The 24763-nt window shown below is 38.2% G+C and overlaps 2 protein-coding genes across 2 annotated transcripts in view; one reads left to right on the top strand and one right to left on the bottom strand.

The window, feature by feature from the left end:
* Positions 1-7734, top strand: part of LOC134617073 (corticotropin-releasing factor receptor 2) — a 38991-nt gene extending 31257 nt beyond the window's left edge. Inside the window, exon 12 of the mRNA XM_063462239.1 lies at positions 4601-7734. Coding sequence (XP_063318309.1) covers positions 4601-4741 — 141 coding nt within the window. The 3' untranslated portion in view covers positions 4742-7734. The remainder of the gene's footprint in view (positions 1-4600) is intronic.
* A 3096-nt stretch (positions 7735-10830) lies between these two features.
* myl13 (myosin, light chain 13) lies at positions 10831-13638 on the bottom strand. The gene is made up of 5 exons (XM_063461618.1): positions 13531-13638; positions 11950-11977; positions 11382-11531; positions 11032-11205; positions 10831-10937 (listed from the first exon to the last, which is right to left on the bottom strand). Exons 1-5 carry the CDS (start codon positions 13636-13638, stop codon positions 10831-10833), a joined length of 567 nt encoding a protein of 188 aa, XP_063317688.1.
* Between the last annotated feature and the right edge of the window lie 11125 nt (positions 13639-24763).

The following is a 24763-nucleotide window of genomic DNA, read 5'->3' as shown; positions in this document are numbered from 1 at the left end:
AAACTTACGCTCCCTTTTTATGTGAGCTGTCAGGGTGTGACACTTTAATATAACCCCTGATTTGGCTTCATTAGTTGGAAGGAAATTTGGAGCTATCCAGCTTTTTATTGCTGAAAGACAAACAGGGATCTGAGAATGGTCAGTATAGTTTATATACAGTGATGGGAATAACGGCGTTACTTTTTTCAGTAACGAGTAATCTAACTAATTACTATTCCTATCGTTACAACGCCGTTACAGTTACTAACAAGGAAACGCGGTCCGTTACTATTTTTCAACAAACAGACGGTTGAAGCTGTGTTCAGCTTACCGCATCTTATATCAGCTGCAGGAAGTAGCTGTAAGTAATCTGGACGCTACAGCTTTAAGCAGCTGCGCGCGCTCCCGCGGACGGCAATCACGATCACTGTCTAGCACAACACCTGGAGCTAAGGGGGCAAAACAGTCGCAGGAGTGCTGCTGTTTGACTGAGGAAGAATAAAGTAGTCTGGTAAGTCACATGACCACTTAAAGACAAAGCAACAAGGTGATATATACCAGTTTATAAATTGTGTTGATAGGCCACGTAAAACCAGAGTCATGATAAACAAGATATACGCGGCGTTTTTACCTCAATAGTTTTGCCACGTTAGCGCTAGCAAGCACTCTCTGCTTATGAGCAAAAAACCAAAACAAAACAGGGGAAGTTTTAGGAGTGACGGCGAGAGAGAGAGAGAGAGAGAGCAGAAAAAGAGAGAGAGCGAGTTTTGAGATGTGAGAGATTTGTGACGTTTAGCGTGTTTGGAGTGTGTAGTTAATGTGTTGTCTTGTGTAGTTAGTGTGTAGTGTTGTGGATAGTTTTGTGTTGTGTGTCAGAACAATGAGGCGACTGCTGTCTCCAGGTAGAAACAGGAGTGATACACCTGCTGCTGTCAGACCTGCAGGTATCAGGCTGTGATGTTCTCCTTTATAGTGGACAGAAATTATGTTTTTGGAGTGGCACAAATAATTTGTGGCATCTTATTGAAGAACAGCTGGTTGTTCTGTAAATAGTTTGAAATGGTTATTTAAAAATCAAGGTAAATGGATGCAAATAAATTTGTTGTTTGCAAAACTTGTGCATAGGATTTTAAAATTGACAATTAATATTTGCATTTGAAGTTATGAAATATCATTCATTAAACATGTTTATGGTTGTTACAGTAAAAATATAACTTTTTCTACTCTGATTTTATGGTTTTTGTCTGATTTTAGATCAATTCTGGTTATACAGTTTGTCAAAATGAAAACTTGACTGTAAATTCAGACACGTGATGTGCTAAAAAGAATGATACCAAACAAGGCAAAGCAAATAGTTTTTAAAGGTAAAATGTGGAGGGAAAATGGCCAATTATACCCTGGACCCCAGAGGGTTAAACGTTCTTTGTTTTTTTTTAAGTAACTCAATAGTTACTTTTCCAAGTAATTAATTACTTTTAGAATATTGTAACTCAGTTACTAACTCAGTTACTTTTTTGAAGAAGTAACTAGTAACTATAATTGAATTACTTTTTCAAAGTAACTTGCCCAACACTGTTTATATATCATCTGACATAAATAGAGCTTAACACAAGTAGAATCAAGACTAATGAGAGACGAATAAATCTATTTGCAGGACTCAAACTGAAATTGATTCAATTGGCTGCTGACGTGGTTCATAAGACAAAAATATCCAGTACCAGGGGATCCAATTATTAATTTCTTCTGCAGTGGTCAAAGTCAAACCGTGTTATGTTTACTACTGTCAGTTATCTAGACACAGAACAAGTGTTAATTGAAAGAATTTGGGAGGAAAAAAATCAAAACATCCTTTTTCTGTCATAACGCTGTGTGAGGCAGGCAGGAATAGGACCCAAAAACGCAGAACACAAATGCAGGGCTGAACTCACTTTACTGCTGGATTCAGAAACTAAGCTAACTGAAAAACTAAACAAAACTAAACTGGAATGACACCAAGAAACTAAACAGCCAGATTCTGGGGAGGACACACACAGACCGAGACAAACGGGACACGAAAGGGAACAAAACTTGATGAACGAAGAAATAACCCCAGGGCTCTCAAGCTGAACATAGTAATCACAAATACTCCATGAAGAAAGAACAAGAGTAAACAATGCAAAACACATACTACAAAATGCCTCATGAAGCCAAACAAACTGGTCAACAACCCGGGTCCATGACAGTTTCAGATACTGGGTCAATTATAGACCGGCAAGCCATTGAAATCAAATGAAGTTGAGGTAACGTGGTTGTAATTTTGTAGCAAGGATTTTGCTTTTCGGGACTTTTGGATTAATATTGATGTTATCTGGAATTGTTGAGGCTCTTTAGTCAAAGATCTTGAATTGATCAAAGCAATCAGAAACACTGAGGTATATACATTGTGATGGAAAGAAAGATTCCTGAATAAAACTCTGTTGGAGGATTTCATAATGACAGGGACTGCATTTCCCGGTCTTAACCCAAATGAATCAATCAGATGCTTTCTGGCAGCCAAACCATGAAACAAATTAGTAAGTCATGTTGTTACAAGTGCACAGTCAAGTTTCAACATTTTGGGGGTAGACATAAATATGCGTAGTGAAGATGTTGTTTTTCTTAGTTTACTGTACCCATATTAATTAAACTGGCATTTCTTCAGTGGTCTGGTGGAATGAGTCAGAGATGAGGGTTGTGTCGGGACTCTCGATTGAGCCGATAGTGAAGCCAAAATGCTGTGTAACTCTTCACAAGTGAAGTAGACGTATAACTTCTGAGAAAGAAACCTTTTTTTTTCCAGGGCAAAGTTGCCAGGCCTTTTAAGCAGTTTCACTCAATGATTTGATGCATGCAATTTTTATGTTCTGGGGGACCATTGAAATTCCCATTCTTTTAAATGGGGTCTTTAAAATAAGTGCCCAAATAACTGCCTAAAAGTGTTAAGAAGATGTCAAGTCCTAGCAAGTGGCAGGACTTGCATCAAAGAACATTGCAGTCATTAAAATTAATGTGAGTGTGGAAAACTTTGTACCTGACTTGGGTTCAAAGGACTGAATACGGACACGGGGAGGTGGATGAGCAGCAGAGACAGAAATTAGGTTTTGTGGCCAAATATGCTGAAATCACCTTTTATTTGATTTTAAAATATAACGCCAGATCATGGTGGAAGGTTGTGAAGGTGACTTTTATTAAGAATCACATTCAGAAAATTTTAATAAAAGAAAAACCTATAAATCGAGACAAAAGGACAACAGACGTGGAGTATAACGATTATGTCACGTTTGATCGTAATCGAGAGTAAACAGAAATTAAATCAGTAAAATAATAGGGTTTAATTTATACATAAACACACTCAATGTGGGAACAGAGCCCTTTAAATTATTGGCAAAAAAGTTATATTTTTTTAATGTAACATTTTTACCTGAATATTATTTTTCATTAGTTAGTTAATTAGTTAATGTGTTTACGGTCTCATAGTCTGCCGTTAAAGGCATACATTTACAGTCATGAGAAAGAGTTTTAACAGGACTCATTATAATCTCGTTAAAAACTAAGCACACCCTTACTGCTTCCACAGGAATGAAGTGGGTATTGTAAGTAGCAGCCAGGTGCTGCTAATCAAATGCACTCGATCAGCTGCTCATCAACAAGTGTGACAACCTCTTTGGTGACAGAAACAGCAAAAAAATCCAAGAACCACATCGCAGACTCTACAGGATTTAGTTAGCATGTTAAGTGTTAAAGTTCATGAGAGTATAATTAGAAGAAAAACGAGCAAGCATGGTTTGTTTAAAAGGGTTGTCAGGAGAAAGCATCTCCAAAATCACATGGCAGGAAGGCTTAGGTTTGCAAAGTTGCAACTGAACAAACCACAAAACGTCTGGAACAATGTCCTTTGGACATGTGAGGCCAAAGTAGGGATGTTTCGCCATAAAGCACAGTACCATGTGTGGAGGAACCCAAACACAGCATATCAGCACAAACACCTGAGACCAACTGTCAGCACCGTGTTGGAGGGCTGATGATTTCGGCTGTTTTTTTTGCTGTTACAGGACCTGGGTACCTTGCAGTCACTCAGTAGACCACAAACTCCTCTGTATACCAAAGTACTCTTTCAAATGTGAAGCCATTTGTCCAATAGCTAAATCAGCAGCAAATCTATAACAGAATCTGAAAAAGAAAAGAGTCAAAGTGTTATAATGCCAAAGTCAAGACCTAAACCTGACTGAAATGATGGAGCAGGACCTTAAGAGAGCTGTGCATAAACAAATGCCTACAAACCTCAATGAACTGAAGTGTTGTAAAGAAGTGTGGGTCCTTCCAGAGACTGGAAGTCATACAGAAAACAATACTTCAAGTTAAGGAGTGCTAAAGGTGCTTTCTACAAGCTGAACTAAATAATGGAGTTTCACAGGACTGCACAGAATCTTCTAAAACAATTATTTATTCACATGGCCCTTCTTTACATTAAACAATTAAAATGACTTCCCAAAATGTTGTATAATATCTTAAAAAATAATTTGAAGTTTATTGTAATATTCTTTTATTCTCTATATATCTTGTTATTAGGATTGTTAACATACCGGTATCCTCATCGTTGTAGGTTCGCTCAGCAGTAAGAAAACGGTGGCACCGCTGGCAGGACAACCACGCTCTTCGAGTTCGAGTGGCACGAGCCATGTCTATCCCAACCTCTCCGACCAGGATCAGCTTCCACAGCATCAAACAGACCACAGCCGTGTGACCACAGAAACACGCAATCTCCAGACTGATTCCTCCAGCAAGGTCACTGTTTGTCCAGTGTGACTAAGGAGTCATGCGATTTATTTTGCCTGGTGACAAAAGTACATTTTAACTGCACAAAAATGACATGAAGTTCTCGTTATAAGGTACTGTTTGTGACGTAGAGGGGCTTGGTTTTTCGAAACAACGAAATGGTTCAATCGTCACATTACAGCAGGTTTGACCCTATAATTTTAGTGTTGTTACTACCGGCATCCAACTTGCCTAGTGGTTATGAGTACTTGAAATTTGACTGACCATGATGCATTCATATGTTGCCAAAACTGCCATTTGTATCTATTATGATAAAAATGCTAAACTGCTCTTTGAATTACCTGCTCTTTACCAGCAGCTTAATTTGACAGAAAGAAGCTTTTTGGGGAGGAAGAAAACAGAAAACAACACAGAGTAAAAAAAATAAAAAATAAAAAATGAGTCATAACTCTCTGAAGTGAAAACAATTTAACGTAGAGTCATCATCTGCTTTTTTTTTTTTTTAACTAAAACACAATCTCAACACATGATGTTTTGGTTAATGTGAGATGTGGCTATTTTATACAAACAAGCCATTTTAAGAAGCTTTTATAATGTGTCTTTTTTTAAATCCTTTTTCTTCTTTCTTTTTTACATCTTTCTTACTGTTGTAAACATTGGTAAATACTTTTTTTCCCCTCTTTGTTCTGAGGATTTGATTTCACAACTATTTTTATTTCCTTTTGTTAGACTTGGTCTTATTTTTTTGTTGCTTTTTTTTACTGTGCAAGGAAGGTGTCGACATAAAGAGCAATTTTACGTGTTATGTGTTTGAACTCCCCGAGAGCGATAAATGAGCGTTCCCAACTTCGAGTTCTCTTGCAGACGAGGAAAGGTATGATTATATATACATTATTTTATGGAGCCAAGTGATTCTCATTTATGTAATCTGTTAAGTGCTGTGCATGGATTTGTCATGCAGGCACAGTGGAAGCAGATTAAATTCTTTTGGCTTTATGAAATCCTTGTGGCTTCCTTATAATCAGTGTCACATACTAAGCTTCTGGGTCAAAGGAAGAGGAGCTTGACAATATGAGGACCGATCCTTTTCCTAAACCCTTGCTCTGGTGAGATCAACCTTCTGCTTGCCTGTAACCCCAGCTCTTACACCTCCTAAGGCTGCTCACCCAATAGTAATTTAAACAGCCATGTATGGACAGATAATAATAAGGGAGGGAATGTTTGTTATGAAAAGGTTTATCGATCAATTACAGCAAGCTTATGCACATATTCCCTTCTGTGTTGATAAATTAGCTACACATCTGTTAAATAAAAACCATCTGACATTTGATCGGTGGCAAAATCAGCACCACTCATTTCTGTTAGATGTGTGTTTTGTATGGATTTAACAATAACGCTTAATACTGTGATTGAGCTCTAGAGGGGTCATTAAGAAGATTTTGTAAGCTTCAGACAGAAAGTGGATGACCTTCCCCTGTTTTATTTATTTATTAAGTTTATGTATTTATTTCAGATTATATTTGAATTGATATCGGGTTTGTATTTAAAAGTGTCACATAAAACATCCAGAATTTATTTCAAAAACTGAACCCATGTGAAGATGGTGTACATAACACAAAATATTTAATCACATCTTGATGTAAAAAAAAAAGAAGTATTTTGTAAACTTTTGCTACATTACAACATCTGTTTCTGTTGATCTTAGTTCATTTTTGCTGTTGCTGCTTGATGACGCTTGATGTTAGCTGGTAAATACTGATCACCTCTCATTATTTACCCATTAATATATAACTCTGATCAAGGGCATCATAATTTAGCCATGACATTGCGCACCCTCCCAAGACTTCAGTATGTTACATACATACAAAGTGTACTACATTACATTACAACTGTGAAGTATTTTCATAAGGAAACTTTTTTTAAACAAATGTGAATAAAATATAAATAAAACTATATTTTATTTGAACTCACCAAAGAGAGAAACCATGTTTACTGACATACTGACTTTTTAACTGCCTATGTATTTCTATTATTTCCACTGGACTTTGTCGACCAAATCTTGTTTATTTTGTACATCATTTGTTGTACATGATGTGTATTCAGTGCTGTTTGATGTCAGACATAATTTTATAAAAAATCAAACTCTGTTGAATCAAATCTTTGTTGAACAACCCAGGTTGCCTTATAAACAAAAGAAAAAAAAAACATTTTTGTGAAAATGAAGCCGTTGTCTCTGTAAATCATGTATCTTTGTGTTACTTGTATACACTTGGACTGTATGTGTGAAAAAATAATTTTGATTAAAATTGTACTTTAAATTATATAACACACTATATATTTTGGAGGGGGGGATTCAGTGCATTGGGTCCATACAGTTTGAAAATCTTACAAAAGCCACAGATTGCACTAATAGAATCTGTTCAGCTGATTCATTTGCTATGTATTTCCCTCACCTCCAGGCACTTTATAAAATAAATACAGCAGTTTTATAATGATCCAATCTCACACTTATTCTTCTGATAGACTGAACGACTGCTGCTTCACTGGCATTGTGGCATGGCATTTCCTGATCTGAAATTGTAGTTTTTACTCACAGAATGGAAGACACCCTCAGAGAGCGCTTGCTAGACACCGTTTCATACGCTTCAGGCTTGACTATAGTGAAATGGAGCAGAAACTACAGCCTATGCCCAGAAGCGTCAGGATTCGAGTTATACATCCCCAAACAATCGGCCGGGACTCTGATGTAGCCCAATCGAGCCTTATTGTGACAATTAATGTTTCTAATGGTTTCCAGCATTGCAAAAGATAGACAATGCTATCAGATTCTTCGGTATCATGCCAGACGTGTGCAGCACATCTGCACAGCATCATGGATTATTTGTCCTGAACTCCCATGTGTCTGCATTAAACTGCATTCCACATTGCATCAACTAAAAATAAATAACCAGCATGACAAAATAAGGCTGCCACTAAGCCTCAGATGCTTTGTGAATTTCAAAATAAACCCATCTGTAATGTAATATTTATATCTTAAGCTCAGATAAACTAATAAATGACCTCGCTTAATGAAGTATCTCCCATCGCTTAATTATTGCTGCTTTAAGCCGAAACTGTCATGCAAAGGTCACCCTGCTGATTTTATACATAAAGGTAAGTTAATAGCAATTCCCACAGGCAGCATCCTTCAGCCTGTGAAAATGTCAATTATGGCTGTAAAGGAACTTTATTAAGTTTGAGTTTTCAACTTCAGACTACAAATTTCTAAAAGAAGGTATGCATCACATGTGCACGTAGAGGGTGGAGTAAACCTTAAAAACACATTTACCAGACTGGTGGGGCTAAGAAAACGATGTTTTTGGTGGTATTTGCCTTCAAGGTTTTCTGGCAGAGAAATTCTCGACATTGTAGCGAGAGGATATATTTTAATCCAATCCCTAATATTATTCTAAGCCTTACCAAGTAGTTTTGTTGCTTAAAAATAACTAACAGCACCTGGAAACTGAAAACATTACAAAAGAAAATAAAGCTCTCTGTCAGGAAGCCTTGAAGGGAAACTACTCCCACTGGCAGTTGCTCACATCTTCACCACTGGCAAAACAGTTCTTACTGGTTGACTTGAAATGAGTCAGAATCACTGTGCCAGCACATGAATGTCATCAGCGACACCGGATTTATAGCTCTGCCTTAATGTTATTTCATGATGATGGACCTAATCAGCATTGTGTGAACTCAGTTGGCAAGGGGTTTAATGTAAATTATGCTCTCTGGCTTTAAAATTCTTGATCTTAAAAATGAATTTGACACAACAGAATAACAGTCTCTTTTTTCTTCTTCTCTGGAGAAGCACCATGCTTACAATTACACAGGTAACAGGTAATTCAAAGTAAACCAGGACTTTTTAAACACAAATACTTGATTTTTCCTTAAGGGTAAGCCTTAAGGGTGAATAGCATTAAATATATAAACTGTTTTCTACCAGGAGTCTTGTTATTATATGGAATTAATGTGGAAATTATTCCAATATGATGCTGCCAGTTTACTGAATTACTCAAACCATACAGTCAATATGTCCCAGCAACTATAAACTGGTGCCAGCCTAGCGGTCTGGTGGAAAATTGGCTGTGAACACATAATAGGTAAATATACTATATAGCCTGAAGCGGCTGGATGAGGAAAGCAGACTGAAAAAGATTATGCGGCATGATGAAGGTCAGCAGAGCAGTGAAAAAGAAGTGCTTGAAAAGCTATTTGAGGTGAAGGAGAAGGTCACTGATGTTGAAATACAATTAAAATAGCTCCGGTGAACTTGTTTTGAAATGGGTTAATCCCAAAATGGGATAGTCTTTACTGTAATGTCAAGATACAAGCGAAAAATCAAAGAAATTTCTTTTTTATGTCCAGATTTCAGACTTATGCTGAAATATGTTATTTGCTTTTCAACAATATCAGGAAAAAATGTAGGCGTAGCATGTTTGTATTTGTAGCCTCAGGCCTCAGGTAACAAACGAATGTAGTAAGTGGGTCCTTTTCAACTCATTCACAACTAGAGAAACCCCACAGGTATAAATAATATCTAAGATTTTGATTCATTTAATTGAATGGTGCAGGCATAAAGCAACGGCGCTGAATATTTTACTCTTAATTATTGCATAGGTCCATAGAGCACCTGTTCAACCCAATCTACAACATGACAATGACGATATTGTTCAGAAATCTGAGCGTTTTTGTTCCTCTGAGGGAAATAAAAGGAAAATCCTTGTACAGGGTTGATGTCGTTAAGCTTGTATGAACTTTACCACCAAAATAGTATTTAAGCAGTACTACATAACAGTGCTCACAAACAGCGAACATTTTATCAGTTATGGTAAATTGGCTCATTATGGGTCTTACTAGAGGCGTGGGTTTACACGCTGATTAACGAGCATTATGAAACTAACTCTGCCATTGGATAAAATGCCAACCAGAATTGAAATGACTTTCAGTAATGTGGAACTAGCAGGATGGATAGGCTGTGGCACCTTAATGTCCCTCATTTATATATTTGTAGCAGGGCTGGAGGTGAAGAATGGCATGTTGTTTTTCATTCGTCAATGTTTACAGAATCCCCACATTTACCGCATGTCAGACATTTTTTGAGCAACAGCTCCCTCTGTTGGCTGATTAGGGAAAGTACTATTCTTTCAAAATTTCCTGTGATTGACATTGTAGTAAGCGCTACTGCCCTATATTACGGTTTAATACAGACTTTAAATGTCAGTATTTATTTCTTTACTCTAAAGATGCTTTTCTCTTGGGGAATGGCTTTGACAAAATAAAATACATTTTGAGAAATATAATTTAGGTAAAACAATTTTAGAAGAAGTAATTGAATCAAATATATGCTCATTTACAGCAAACTACAGAAATTTTATATAGTTTCCTATTTTAAATGTTGTTGTCCTGTTGCTATCTTGAGAATAACAAACAGGACACTCTATTGATTTGTCTGTTAGTATAGCTTCTTTTATTCATAAGGGGTCACCACAGTGGATGGTTCCACATTTTTGATTCAGCAGTTTTTTTTTTTCTTAAACCAGTGAGCTTTCAGATTTGGCTAATGTGCTACCTACTACACCATGGAGTCACTGATTTGCTTCTTAGTGCACTATATTATGACTCAGTCTGAAGCAAAATGAACTGCCTTATGTGAAAGGCGCAGACAATAACACACATTTCTGCGTTCGTTTTTGAAAAATTGAGTACAGCCACAATGAGTCTATTTATTTACCATGCTCTACAAAATGAACAGGGGCAATCTGCAGTGTGCGCACAGCATTAACATCAGGGACCTTAGAAAAAAAAATAAAACAGTGAAATATTGATGAGTTGTGCTGTAGATCAATCCAAGACGCATGGAAATGAAAAATATACAAGATGAGATGTACAGAAATCTTTTGCGGTCAAGAATTCACAATGAAGGAGGAGACAAACTCATTACTTACTCATATTGATTTCATTATGTACTGCGATGTAGCACCAGAATGACAATGAGGCTGAAAGAAACATTGGCCCCTCTTAAGATGCCATAATGTATTTAACAAAAGCTTCATAATTTATGCACCCATTAGCATCCTCTTGGTTTTGCATTAGCTGCTCCACCTCGTCCTCCCTCATCTTCTCACCTATGATCCCCAAGGAAGAATGCAGGAAAGCAGTCAGTTCAGTACATTTCCTTATGATGACAGCTTCATGAATTAAAGCTGTTAATTAACTCACCCAGTGTTGCCAAAACGTGTCTGAGTTCTGCACCCATGACCGTGCCGTTCCCCTCCTTGTCAAACACCCGGAGGCCCTCTACAAAGTCCTCAAATGTTCCACGGTCCTTGGCTTTGCAGATGTGTTGGTGGATGGGTAGAAACTGGTCAAAGTCCAGCATCTTGGTATTCATATCTGCAGTAATTATTGAAAGTGTAACAAATAAAGCACACACACAAAAAAAGAAAGACGGAATTCCTTTGTAGTGGTGAACTTATTTAGTCCGATATTATACAGATTCTTGAACTACATCCGGCTCCAACTCTTAACAAGAGCAATGACTCAGTTTGCACACTTGTCTCATTACTAACCTTCAGCTTTGGGCTTTCCAAGCACGTGCATTATCTCTGCATTTGTGGGATTCTGGCCCAAAGCTCTTATTAGGTCACCACACTGGGCATAAGTGATTTTCATCTCACTGGTTGGGGTCCTGTCAAACAGCTGGAAAGCATCTTTGAAGTCTGTGAATGAAAAGAAAGCACATTATTCCTTTTGATTTCTCATCTTGTTATTGTAATCTAAGAAAACATGCAAAGTCTTTGAGAAAAGGCATCACATGCTCTCTGTTTATGTAATGATCAACAGCATAATTGCACCCCTCATATAAAAGAGCCCACTGCTAATGAAAGAGTCAAACCCTCAGATGTTCCTCTCTACCTAGACTGACATGCATCTTAAAGCCTTTTCAAAGCGACTGACACAGATGGATGTTTATTTTAATATAATAGCATATGCTGGCTCTAGTGTATCACCAGCTGCTGCCGAACATTTCTCACACACTTATGGGTGGCATGATCACACAAACAATTTATTCACTCTATAAATAACTCACAATCCATGCAGCCCAGAAGACAACTGTAACAGCCGCCTGAGCCTTACCCTCAATTTGTTCAGGAGTAAATTCCAGCTGCAAAAAGACATAGAAAACAAAGCGACTGAGGGATGCTGATCATTTGGGACATAGTACCGCAAACAAAGTGAATTCATTTAAGACGGTACCTTGATGACCCCCCTACAGCAAGCCATTTTAGCAGGTCGAGTTACAGCCATCATCTGTTCTGATCAAAGTGCATTGTTTACTTGTGACCTTGAGGCTAAAACCCCCTTCTTACTAGATGTATATTGTCTACCAGTGTCAGCGTCATTTGAGTTTATTTTTAGACCTAACGTGGAATCTTTGGTGCTGTCAGCTCCACGGGGAAGTAACAAGGTCATAATGTCATGTGCACATGCACACGAGCAGCATTATTAGATATAAAGAGTGTAAAGTACATAAAATCTGTTAAACACCATTTAGAGTTAGAAAACCTGAGATCCAGCGATTTAAAATATATGCTTCTAATTATTCTTCTATTTGTTCAGCAGAACAAGCGGAACAAAACCTTGAAGGGAAACCCATCTGTTTCACCTCGTTTTTTAATTTTTTAATTTTTGTGTTTGTGTGTGAGAGAGAGGGCAGGGCGGTCTTTATCCTTCAAACTCGGGTCCTCTACCAGAGACCTGGGTGCTTGAGGGTCCTGCACAGTATCTTTGCTTTTCCTGGGAAACTGCACACATGTTTGACACTTAGGTTGTAGGATATATAGTAGAAAGAGAACTGAATGTTAAACCAGCTGTACAGCTCATTTCTACAATCAGCTTTGTGCTCCATTAAAATCTGTTATTTTAAATCTAAAAATAGCTTTGGCCTCAGTAACCACAACAACTTTTGAAGTTTTGCACTTCAAGCATATTTTGAACTGTCAGGGCACGCCCTCGGTTTCTGTCTCATGTCAGGCTATCTACAGACCCCTAGACCCTTTGTGAGGTTTTGTAAAAATATTATCCAAAAACGTATCTAAGCATGTTTAAAGATGGATGAAGATGGCTATAATTATCTGTATTTTTCTTCCTCCCAGTTTTTCCACCCTTTTTCCCCACAGAGGAATGGTGAGGGTGGTCTGCTATTTGCAGACATAATGAAGATCATATTTTGTGGATTTAACCACGGTCCATTGTAACATGGCAGCTCGCTCAACCAAGAAAACATTTATCCATTGAGAAAGGGCCAAGTCAGCAGAAGACAATGTTTCCATGATGTCTGACGTATCAAGTAGTTTGCTTCTGAACCTCGCCCTGACAGTGAGTTACATGCTTTTTTCCCCTTAATTGTCAAACATGCGCGCAGTTTATGAAAAATTCTGTAAAGCTATGAAGGTTAGAAAAATATTACAAGAATCACCATAACGCCTTGAAAAATCTTTACCCTCCTGTTTGTCTTGCACTGCCAAGTAAATGTCACATGGGGTCTCTGATGCACTTTAAACACGGGCATAGGTAACAGCATTGGACTCTTGAAATGAAGTCTCCTTATCTGTCTAATATGATTGAATAAAAAAAGGGGTTAAATTCACCAAGAACCTCTATCTGAAGTCGATCCACAATCGGTGTGTACAATAATAATATCTGTTGATGTTTTACCGTCACTGATGTTGGGTCAAACTCCGGGGTCTTGGGGCGCTCAGGCTCTGGGGGTTTGGGGGCAGCTGGTGCAGCAGGTTTTGGCTCTTCTTTCTTCTTAGGGGCCATTGCAAGAGACAAAGGGGAGGACTGACACACAGCAGAGTGATCCTGGACACTGCGGTCAGAGATGGGTGATTAGAGGCCCTTTATCCACTGTCCACAGGTGTCACCTCCACCCCCATGCCAAACCACAGTGCCAACAATAGGGGAGGACTATAAAAGGATATGCCTTTGTGCTTCTATTTAAGACAAAGGTTGTTGTGTGTGTAACATCATCAAGACAGGAGTGATGGAAAACTACATTAGCTGAGATCCCCGGGCCTGGATCCTTCTGTTAATCAAGCTATGCGAGACCTCATGTTACCTAACCAATCTCTGACTATTGACCTTGTTCGGTGAAGTGTGGCATTTATTAGTGAGGAGAGGAAGACGAAAATGATGATTGCTGAACAAGAGGGGAAGTTGCTTAAATTCCAGTGCCACAATGCTCTGTGATGAACAGCAATTATCCTTGATTATTATTCAAAATTACGACCAATGAGACGGCATCATCCACTGTGCACACTGTGTGCCAGCACAAGCCTTTATGATGACCATTTATCTAGTGCGATCAGAGGGATTTTCAGGCCATTAAAATTAAATCCGGCTGAAAATAGGATTCACCGAGTGTTGTGTCTGTGTGATCTTAGTCTTGCGGGTGATTATATGTGTACAAACCACTCGCAAAGTTGAATACAACAAACAAAGAAGTGAATAAAGTAATCTGTGATAACACTGGGTGCTGCTTTGTGCAGCTGCCATTCACACTTGAATGTAGACACAGAGTGGTAGCCATCTGATGTTTTTGGTTTTATTCACATGGTTATGAATTCAGAATCATATATGCAAGAATAACTTACACAAACATGCATTTAATTAGCTAATTAATGCAGAGTGAAAATTCTTGGAAATGAAAGGTCATGCTTGACATTCATATTAGCATCACAGTTCCTGTGATTTTCTGACTTTACAAATCTTGATTAAGATGTGTGGATGTATTCACACTGTGACTTGTTTATCCAGCTACAGAAATAAACTCACTGTAACCCACTTTTATTAGGTTCATCACCAGGTTGGACTACCTTTTCCCTTTTTCTTCATGGGATAGATTCATAAAGGGTCTGGAAACATTTCTCAGGGATTTGAGATATTGTAGCATTACTCAGCTGCACATTCATGATGAAAATTTCCTGATCCTAAAAGTCTTTTTTCCTGTCTTCCTTCTCTCACCCCAGCTGGTCACAGCAGATGGCCACCCCTTGCTGAGCTTGGTTGTTCTGGAGATTTCTTCTTGTTAAAAGGAAGTTTTTCCTTACCACTGTTGCCAAAATGCTTGCTCATAGGGTTGTTTGCTTTTTCTCTGTGTATTATTGTAGGGTCTGCCTTACAATATAAAGCGCCTTGAGGTGACTCTTGTTGTGATTTGGTGCTGTATAAATAAAACTGAATTGAATTGTTCCATCATAATATTACATAATGTTCAGCTGGAACTAAGAGGTCCAAAGTGGGCCATTACACCAGCACCAACAGCCTGAACTGTTAATACAAGACAGGATGGATCCATGTGTTCATGTTGTTTGTGCCAAATTCTGACCCTGCCATGTGAATGTTAAAGCAGAAACTAAACTCATCAGACCAGGCAACAATCTTCTATTGTTCAATTTATTTATTTTTTACTAAAACTTGTGTAACTTTAGTCTAAAATTCCTGTTCTTAGCTGACAGGAGTGGCACCCAGTGTGGTCTTCTGCTTCTGTAGCAGAAGGGTTGGTTGCAATGAGTACTTATTTGAGTTACTGCTTATTTTCTCTTTTTTAAACCACTCTCTGTAAACTCTAGAGATGGAAGATCAACAGTTTCCGAAATACTGAGACCACTTCGTCAGGCAACAGAAGTCATGTTATATTCGAAATTACTGAAGTCAACGATCTTCCTCATTCTGCTCAGTTTGAACTTCAGCAGGTCATCTTGATTATGTCTATATGCTTAAATGTACTGAGTCCCAGCAATATGACTGACTGATTAATTGAACTGATGTAGCTAACAAAGAGACCAGTGAGCGTATAAAAATATTGTAAAAAGCAAGCCGTCCATTCACAGATCCAGTGGAGACTTAATTATTCATGCTCATAAAGAGCTTGTTCATGGACATTTTAAAAGTTTGTAGATCTTTGTTAACACTTTCTCCTTTTTGAGTATTTTTGTACATCATCATTCTGTCACTAAAGCACTTTTCTCTGCATCTATAGAAGATTGTGCAAATAAGTCTGACCTATGCTCATATTTCATTAAGGACATTTGTCCATATAGTTAAAAACTTTAACAGTGCGTAAAAACCACAAAATCCAAAAGCTGATATGCTATGAACATCTCATTTCTTTGGTTCACACGACAGCAGGTAAAAATGAAGTCAAAAATAATTTTTATTATCTTAATTATAAAGACAGCAATCTTTTTTTAACGCTGTGATTAAACAGTCGCAGTTTTCTGAATTTTCAGAACTCTGTCATTTTTCTTTTCAGGGGCTAAAGGTAAGTGGTGAGCAAGGTAGGTATTGATTCAGTGGAGTATTTTGATTTTTTGTTCTGGTGCTGCGATCTGTGGAGGATGAAATTTGAACTGTGCCTAAATACACAAGAATGAAAGCAGTGTGAAATTAGCAGCTACAGATTCTACAGAAGGGAAAATGTATAAATTTGGCCTGTTTTTAGAAATATATGCTTGATGTGCTCCATGTCTTCACTCTACAGACTGATCATGATTACATCTCCATGTCTTTTCAAGGAAAGATGCTTGTCAGCAGCTGCTCTTGGCTTGCCTTTAAAGCCTTTAAAGAGCTCCCATCAAGCACATGTGATAAAAATGTCAACTAATGAAGTCAATATTGCCTGATGGTAAGTTTGGTAAATCCTCCATTAGGAAGTGCAAATACTGAATAATGTGAAACAACTCCTTTAATCATCAGTTTTGTAGGAGCCTGAATCATGTAATTTCATGACAGTGACATATTCAGGCGCTTGATTTAAATCTTGATCTAACTATAATTTCCTTTATTAGGAATGATGTCACAAAAAATATGACTGGCCTGTCAGTACCAGCTTGTAGAAATACTAGAAAAGGAGAGAAGGAACTAAATCGTAATGATCAAGGGGATATTGTCTTTAAAATGCAATGAAACACAAGAGAAGAGAAACACACAGGAAAATAATTTGGCACGCTCTTCTTCTGCTGCTCAGTTTGACTGTGGCTTCGTGGAGGAAATGGTGCATAAAATCATAAAAAAACAAAAAAAAAAACAATCTGATGAGTGAATGGTTGAGAAATAATTAGTCATGGCTGCAGTTTGTTCCTCATTATCTTCAAATGGGAGATGACTTAAATTGTCAGTGTCTGGTTTGAGCGAACCTACACAGAGACAGATGGAAACAGTGTATGTTAGCCCAAGTATAAATGGATCCAGCCATACATAGCTCACTGCCACCTCCCCCCTCAGATACTGTCAGGTGATCCCATCAACAGGCTGCAGCAACAACTCCTGACATGACCAACCACATACACTCAAGCTCTCAAACCATCTAAGACCTGTGCAGTTTGCTATTTTGGAGTTAGTCTGTTGTCTGGCTGGCATGCACCTTGGAAAGACTCCAGTAAGCGCACAATGCCAATTGTTACTCTGACCTATCACACGACCTTCAGTGCAGCTGTAGCTTTTAGTGTATGATGTTTTAGCAGCCAGGATAAAGCAATGCTATTACACTGCCATTCCAAAAAGTGGCAGTCCAGTTCTGATGACTCACTGAAAAAGTACAGTTTTTATCAGTCAGACATCAGAAAGACACAAAAGCCACAACAAAAAAATCACGATGTGTCAGTGACATGTGGTTTGTTTCTGAGGCAATTAATAGTATATGATTCTGCTATACTGTAGATGTGACTCTAGTCCTCTGAGGATGTACTTAGCAATCTATGGGACTGTTATTTGTTACCACTGAAGGCAAAGTCCTGAAAAAGCTGCAAAATGACCCCCCCAAAAAACCTTCAACAGGGGTCGTCATAAGCCCCCAGAAGCCCTGGGCCTATTCAGCACTGTCAAACAATCAGAACATGTTAGCGACAGGCTGGGCAAAGACCTGCCATATCTGTTCTGCAAACTATGGATATTGATGCTTGGATAACATAACATGTATCACATCCTGGTTAAGATTTCCTTTTTCTCCAGCGGGCATCCATTATTGAAGATTTTCTCATGTGCAGTAATGAACAAACAAAACATTCAGTTTGTCACCTTTGTAGTCCAGAGGCTTTAAACATTTCACAGTGAGCACTATATTTAGAAGCAGGTTAAGACCAACTCTCGGGATGTGTAGCCCCCTCCAAAAACATATTTTTTTTGTAAATTTTTTTTTTTCCTGTAGGTGCAGGGTAGCACAGCTGCACATGCCAAAGCATTGTGTTGCTTTCAGAATTTGTTGTGCATTGTGTTGACGTCACTGATGTGGAAGCAGCCTGAGCTACGGTCGATCTTCAGTGGGAAAAAAATAGCTAACCCTCTCAACCAAACATGTAAAGGAGGCTGAAAGCAAAACTGCAACCTGAGCACTATATGTAGATGGAGGCTTAAAACCTCTGTCATGTTTCATGGCTGACAAAAGCAGCCTATTCCCCATGAGCGCATCTGCTCATATTGAGGTGCTACATTATCACTGATAATCAAAGAAATAATCACCAAATGCCTGACTTTAATGCAGAAAATATCTTTGGTCATTTCACGTTCTATGCTCCTATGCACACAGTACATGCTGTGGATTCACTTCTATGATCCGCAGCAGAGAACCTGCAACCTTCCTCTGAGGAATGACTCACTGCTGCACTGAGCAGTAAGATCAGGAGCACACAGCGCTTGACCACACAACCTGCTCTGCTAACATGATCACAGTGATGGCATAGAGATGTAAAGCCCCTAATGCACCTGAAAGCCTCTGTTATGGCCTGCGCTAACATAATCGCTGTGTGAAGTAGGTGAAGAGAAATGGGCTCAGAGCAATGCTCCTTTACAAGCTGCCTCACTTATGTCAGCATAGGCGACACATGGTGCAGGTCAAGAGGTAAAGAGGTAAACACCGTCATCAGGCTGTTCCTTATCTAGCTATCAGCTTTCATCTGAACCTGTTGGTGTGATCGTGCAAGCAGTGTCAATAAAACACACTGACAGCCTGCATATTAATGCTTCTGTCAAACCTGGTGTTCCCTTATTCTGTGAGTTAGCTGGGGCTTCTATTCACTTGCCAAGCTATAGACTGAGCTCACCTATGATAGTGAAAGTAGGAATAAAGCCCATAGCTACCATCCCCCTTTATTTATGCCACCTGTAAGCTAAAAAAAAATCAACATATTTTTGTGCAAGATAGAAGCTTGGAAAAGGCCTGCACTCATGTCAAGTAGGAGGTGGGGGCATTAGCAGGTCATATCTCCGCTGTGGTCAAATCTGTGATCTGGCAGTTTTTATTGTGGGAAGTCTACCATGCAAGAATGCTAAACTGCTTGCCAGGGCTATTGCGTACGCATAGGAAGCAAGAATACAATAGAAAGCTAGCTAATGAGCAAGGAAGACTGAAAGTGTGCTGGCTGGGACTTTAGAACAAAAGACAGAAAGCTTCTCTGTGTTTGAACTCGGTGCAAGCCTTTCCATTGCTGGCATGGAGGGTTCAGACAGATTCCACGAGCTGCTGTGGGCTCGGGGTTAACCTTGGCCTGGTGAGTTTGACTGAGGGAAAAACAGGCCTCGAGGTGAGTGTGAAGTCTAAGGCTGAAGAGACATAGAAGCTACTTAATTTTCTTTTTTCTTAAATTTCTTGTAGACTTTGATACCGGAGGCAGATTTATTTAGGTCCTGCATCAGTGTAGCAGAAAGATAAAGGAAAATAAGCAGCTTAGGTGGGCAACAGAGCTTTTGTGAAAAGAAAGAAATATTCTTGGGATTCGTTTCTGTCATTGAAATTGAACATAAATCATCAGAGAATAATCATTATGGGGTTGATATATAATTTAAAAAAGCAGGTGATCTGCAGAAGATGAGTAATACTTTATAAATTGAATAAATTATTTGTAGCCCATATAGAATACTGCACATTCACTTAGAGATTTAAACACAGCATTAATGTGATTATCAGTTTTAACACTAAACATAGATCTGTTCAATATAATTGAAAAAATTAAACCTGAAGCTGGGGAGATTTTGTCTTTTCCCTGTTGTAGCAGGTGCGGTGTTGGGGAAACCTTTTTTATTTGCTTTCATAATTCTTTACAGGGCAACATTAAGTGCGTCCAGTGCTCTGTAACTGCATTAACAGACAAACTACCCTTTGGCTCTGTGACAGGGCTCTGTGGAGCGGGGCGACACTGCTCCACTGTGATCATTTACGAGCACTCAGGATACAGCGTGTCCTCGCCAACGTTAATACTAATAAGGTGGTTAATATACCAGCTCAATTCCTGGTAGGTTTTGACGTGTTCATTATCAGGTCCACAAGGCAGTCAGTGAAGTGAAGGAGCGTGTAATTAAACTGTCCCCTGTCCAACTAGGATCCGATGTGGTATCCAGTTTAGTGTGCTGAAGTGGTAATGGTGCCAGTCTGCACAGGCTTCACTCCAACATAGACTCCATAGCTGCCATGTTGTTTGGCAGAAATTCTTATTTAGTAAAGAAAATATAAACACAGGGGTTTTTTTGGGGGGGCTCTCAGTAGGATTTCCACTAGAACATATTTTATGCGAAACATTTAATCTATGTGTGTTTATGAAAGTGTGTGTCGCCAGGCAGCAACATTCGTTTTACAAACTCCTAGTCTTACCTCTTCTGTCACAAACATTTACACGTGTAATAGATATATATAAAAAAGCACCCTTAATGTTCACAAGCTAAAACTTCATGCATCAGAGGCTTCACTTTAAAATGTAATGAGATAGAGGTATTATTATTCAGGCGCAAGATGTCAGTCTGCAAGCCCTAATTATAACTTGTCAACATCTGTGCTGTCAAACACGGAGAGCCCAGCCAGCATCTGAACTACACTGCCCTCCTGTGGTCACAGGGTAATTAGCTGGGTGTCGATACTGCCACTTAATTTAGTCTTCTCAGTTGCACAATACTCAAAAAATACAGAGAGGGATGACATCTAACAATCCAGTAACATCTTGTTACTCGTGCGCATTTGAAAGAACATTTCTTGTTCTTTGACTACAATTTATTGATCAGTTGCAGAGTCTTAGGAATATGCTAGTGTCATTTAATTGAATATGTCATCATCTTCAGAAAATGGGGTGGTTAACTGTCACAATCTGCCAAACCCACAGGTGTAAATTATGAATAGAAATAATGTTTTTGTGTATATATATGTATGTATAGAATATGAAAGAGTCTGCTCAGACAAACATTTATTAGCTGGTGAAAAAGAAAGAGGAGCAAAGATATGGCAGTGTAACAACGGGAAGTCAGCAGAATACAGAGGGATGCAGAAGAAGTGCAGAGGTTGGATGCAACAAATCCCCTGTTACCTTGTAAGGGAGAGCATTAGGTGTGAGGTTTAATAGAGCCTGCGGGCAAAAGGATCCAGTGATTTCACAGCACAGCTTTGTTATTGTTGCATTTTATTACACGTAGCAGACTCATATTTTGTTTCCACAGTACGTGTTTTTTGGCACTGATAGCTGATGTGTTTTGTCTCTGTTTTTTCAGTTTTTCTGTAACTATAACTGTAATGTGCAGCCATTTAGAGGAAAAATGACTCCCTCATAAAACATGCAAATCACAGAAAACATTTTGTTTACATGTCGAATGTAAAACCCTAAATGTACACACTCTGGAGTCAGAGGTTTACATACACTAATCATGGTCACGAATGTCATGGTAGTTTTGTACTTTTAATGGTTTTGTTGAGCTTTTTGTTTTACAGGGTGGAATGATTATACAGCATGCATCTTTAATCACTTAAAAAAAAAAGAAAAAAAAGAAAAAAAAAGAATTGGATCCACAGGTTTGAATTTATTTTGGATTTTCTGTCAAGACAATAATCCCAAACACACATCAAAACTGATTTTGAAATGGATAAAGCAGGCTAACATTAAGCTTCTGAAAAGCCCTGACCTCAACCTTATTAAAAATTCTTTAAAAGCTGGATCTGCACTAGGAAAACAACCAATTTAAATGACCTATGTCAATTCTGCCAAGAACAGTGGTCAAATATCCAGCCAGAATTATGCCAGAAGCTTGTTGATGTCTACCAAAAGCATCTGATTGGGGTGCAACTTTCTAAGGCACATTTAACCAAATTTTAGTTGGGGTCTTTGGGTATATTTGAGGACAAAGAACAGCTCAAAGAAATCATCAAAACCCCCAAATTACTGTGACATTTATGCCCATGATGAGTCTACATTTAAACTTCAGACCACAAATGTAGCAGGTATTCTCAGGAAGGAATAACAGTTTTATTCAAAATGCATTTGTTGTTACTGAAAACATAAAGGACAAGACTGTAAGGAAACATGAAGAGAACAAACAAACTAAATGTCTAAGCATTTTTCTGCCTGGCTTTAAACACTTATTCATTTGAACAAAAAAACTTGAATTTGACTGCATGTATGAGCAGTTTTGGGAAATGCAGAGAAGAGAACTGAGAAAATAAACTTCAAAAATCTTTTGAAAAATGTGCCAAAGCAATTGAATTAAAAAACAACAACTGTAAAAGCAAATCTTTGAATCCGCAAATGATTCATCATCATGTGTTTCCCTCATATCACCTTTTTCCCCATTAGAATACAAAATGTTTTACCTCAATTAATATGAACTAACATAGAGAAAATAATGGGTCAATCTGGATGTTTGGACACTTAATCGTGCAGAGCAGCACTGCTGAATTATTCTGACTTTTCGAAGACAGCCTTGTTTAAAATTATCCTCACATTAGTTTGATGTCACATCTAATTTATTTGATTAAGGCCCCGTTCTTTCTGCTCTCTGTGTAATTATCTGTTTGTACCTCGGCCCCACTATATACCTCTTATATTTCTGTGAGTTGGTGGGAATGAAGAAAGATTTATCGAGGTACTTCACATGTATTGATCCTCCCGAGGACATTCATTCTCTGAATTTGACCGAGCTCAGCAGCCAAGTGGTCACAGTGACCACTAGAGTGCCCTTGCTGTGAGGCAAAAGTGTCACACCAAGTAACTCTGACAAGCGTTGTTTATCTAAAATTGCATTTTCAGCTCTGCATCGTGCAAACAGTTCTCTTATTAAAGATAGTTTTCGCTTAACTTTAAACCCCATGTTGCTCTCGACCAGTTAAGTGTTTACTCTGCTCTGCTCATATGATTCCTGTTTACCACAACCATATCTACTCACAGCAGTGGAGGCCATAGTTTCCACTGTAAATATGTTTTCCCTTTTCCCCTCATGTTATTATCTATGGCACTGAGCTGTAAAAATTTAATTCTGCTGATCTTATATTTTTTGTAAATAATGAAAGTTTTCCTGTTCCTTAAAGTTTGAGGCCAAGCGTGATCATGTTAAGACTTTGCAGGTGTGGCCTGCAATAACAAAAAATCATATATGATTTACTTTTGAACTTTTTTAACCTATTTTTTAAAGAACTTGTTTAAACGATAACGATGGAAATGATGACCAAGTAGCATGCCACAACAGGACCAAGTCTGAGAGTATTATAATCAAAATTGTGAAAAACTGTAAAAAAGAACTTTGTTGTTTAGAGCTTCCCACTTTAGCAGAAGCAACAGTGTCTATACGGAAATATGGAAGATGGGTGAAGTGTGTGTGTGTGTAAACCAAAATAATAAAGAAAAAATGAGGAAATACACAATTATTCCTTCACTTTAACAAGGGGAAAGTTACATACTTGATGGCGCTCACCCTCCTGTGTCTCTGATTCACTTCTCATGCCTAAAACAACCAATTATCATTCCTCATGACTCATGCTTTAACCTAACCCTGTAAACACAACCCAATCGGAGGGACAAAGCTTCGTAGAACTCCCTCACAAAGTTTTCAAAGTAAACGCTCTAAAGCATCGCACGCTGGTTCGAGTCAGTTTCTGCTGTTCTGTTTTGGGAAAGAAATGGTGACCTCATTGCTGATTACATTCATTTTATCCAGATAGTATGTCTGTAACAACAGATTAATTTGCTGAGAAAAATACATCGAGCTATCAGATATTCCAAGCAGCTGCCGCGCTGGCCCCTCTGACATTAACTGTTAGATTTATGTGCCAACTGTTTTTCTTTTCTCGTACTTTAACAATTACACAACCCTACTTTTGTTTTGGAGTTCCTTTCTGGTTTTGTCTTATTGCTCAACAGTTTGGTTATCTTGGAATTTGTTGACACTGCTGGACATGTTCAAGTCTCTGAAATTATAGCGCATTTTGTACTGAATTGTTTGCTGTGTTTGAAATGTTATTCTCAATTTGACATTAAATCTTTGTCCACGATGTTCACGTTTAGGTTTTATGAGGTTGTAAATGTTAGAAATTTATACTTTACCTGGTGGCTTCTGAAACAACTTGCTATTATGTATATATATATATATGTATATATATATACACATATATATATAAATAAAAGAGTCCTTGTCTTTGTGTCTTTACACTGTGTCACAAAACTGTTGATAAGGATGTGAGTTGTGTTTGTGGGTCATTAAAGGTCATTGGTTAGCTCATGCCGCCTTATCTTCACGAGCCATGTGTTTGATCAAAGTAGTTTCATTGCAATATGATAGACATGAAAGTGGAAGATTGATGATCATAATCATCAAGTCCTCCGCTTCCACAGTGTGTAAGTGTGTCCTATGTTCACAGTGTCAGGTATGAAGTTTCTTTGACCAGATTTGTTCCTTTATTCTATTTCTGGGTTATACCTTTTGGGAGACCTGAGTGGGTGAGCTGTCAAGGCAGCAAGAGGAAAGATGAGCTGACCCTAATCCAACTTGAAAAAGCTTTGTCTGGCCCTGGGGGGCTTCACCAATTGTTTTGTGACAAAAACTGGGTATTGACTATATTGTATATGACATTTGCTGCCTTGGAATCATGATTAAAGTAAATAGAAATGATTAAAAAGGAAGCCAAGATTTTATTCCAATTACA

The sequence above is a fragment of the Pelmatolapia mariae genome, linkage group LG18 (genome assembly GCF_036321145.2).
Source record: "Pelmatolapia mariae isolate MD_Pm_ZW linkage group LG18, Pm_UMD_F_2, whole genome shotgun sequence".
In the NCBI taxonomy this organism is placed as follows: Eukaryota; Metazoa; Chordata; class Actinopteri; order Cichliformes; family Cichlidae; genus Pelmatolapia; species Pelmatolapia mariae.
The sequence above is the reverse complement of the archived record's forward strand: the minus strand, read 5'-3'. Positions and strand labels throughout refer to the sequence as shown.

Excerpts from the sequence above, each read along its gene's own strand:
- myl13 (XM_063461618.1), bottom strand. The coding sequence starts at position 13,638 with ATGGCCCCTAAGAAGAAAGAAGAGCCAAAACCTGCTGCACCAGCTGCC. Across the intron at positions 11,532-11,949 it reads TACTCCTGAACAAATTGAGG|ACTTCAAAGATGCTTTCCAG; the intron begins GTAAGGCTCAGG and ends TTTCATTCACAG. Across the intron at positions 11,206-11,381 it reads TGGAAAGCCCAAAGCTGAAG|ATATGAATACCAAGATGCTG; the intron begins GTTAGTAATGAG and ends TAATTACTGCAG.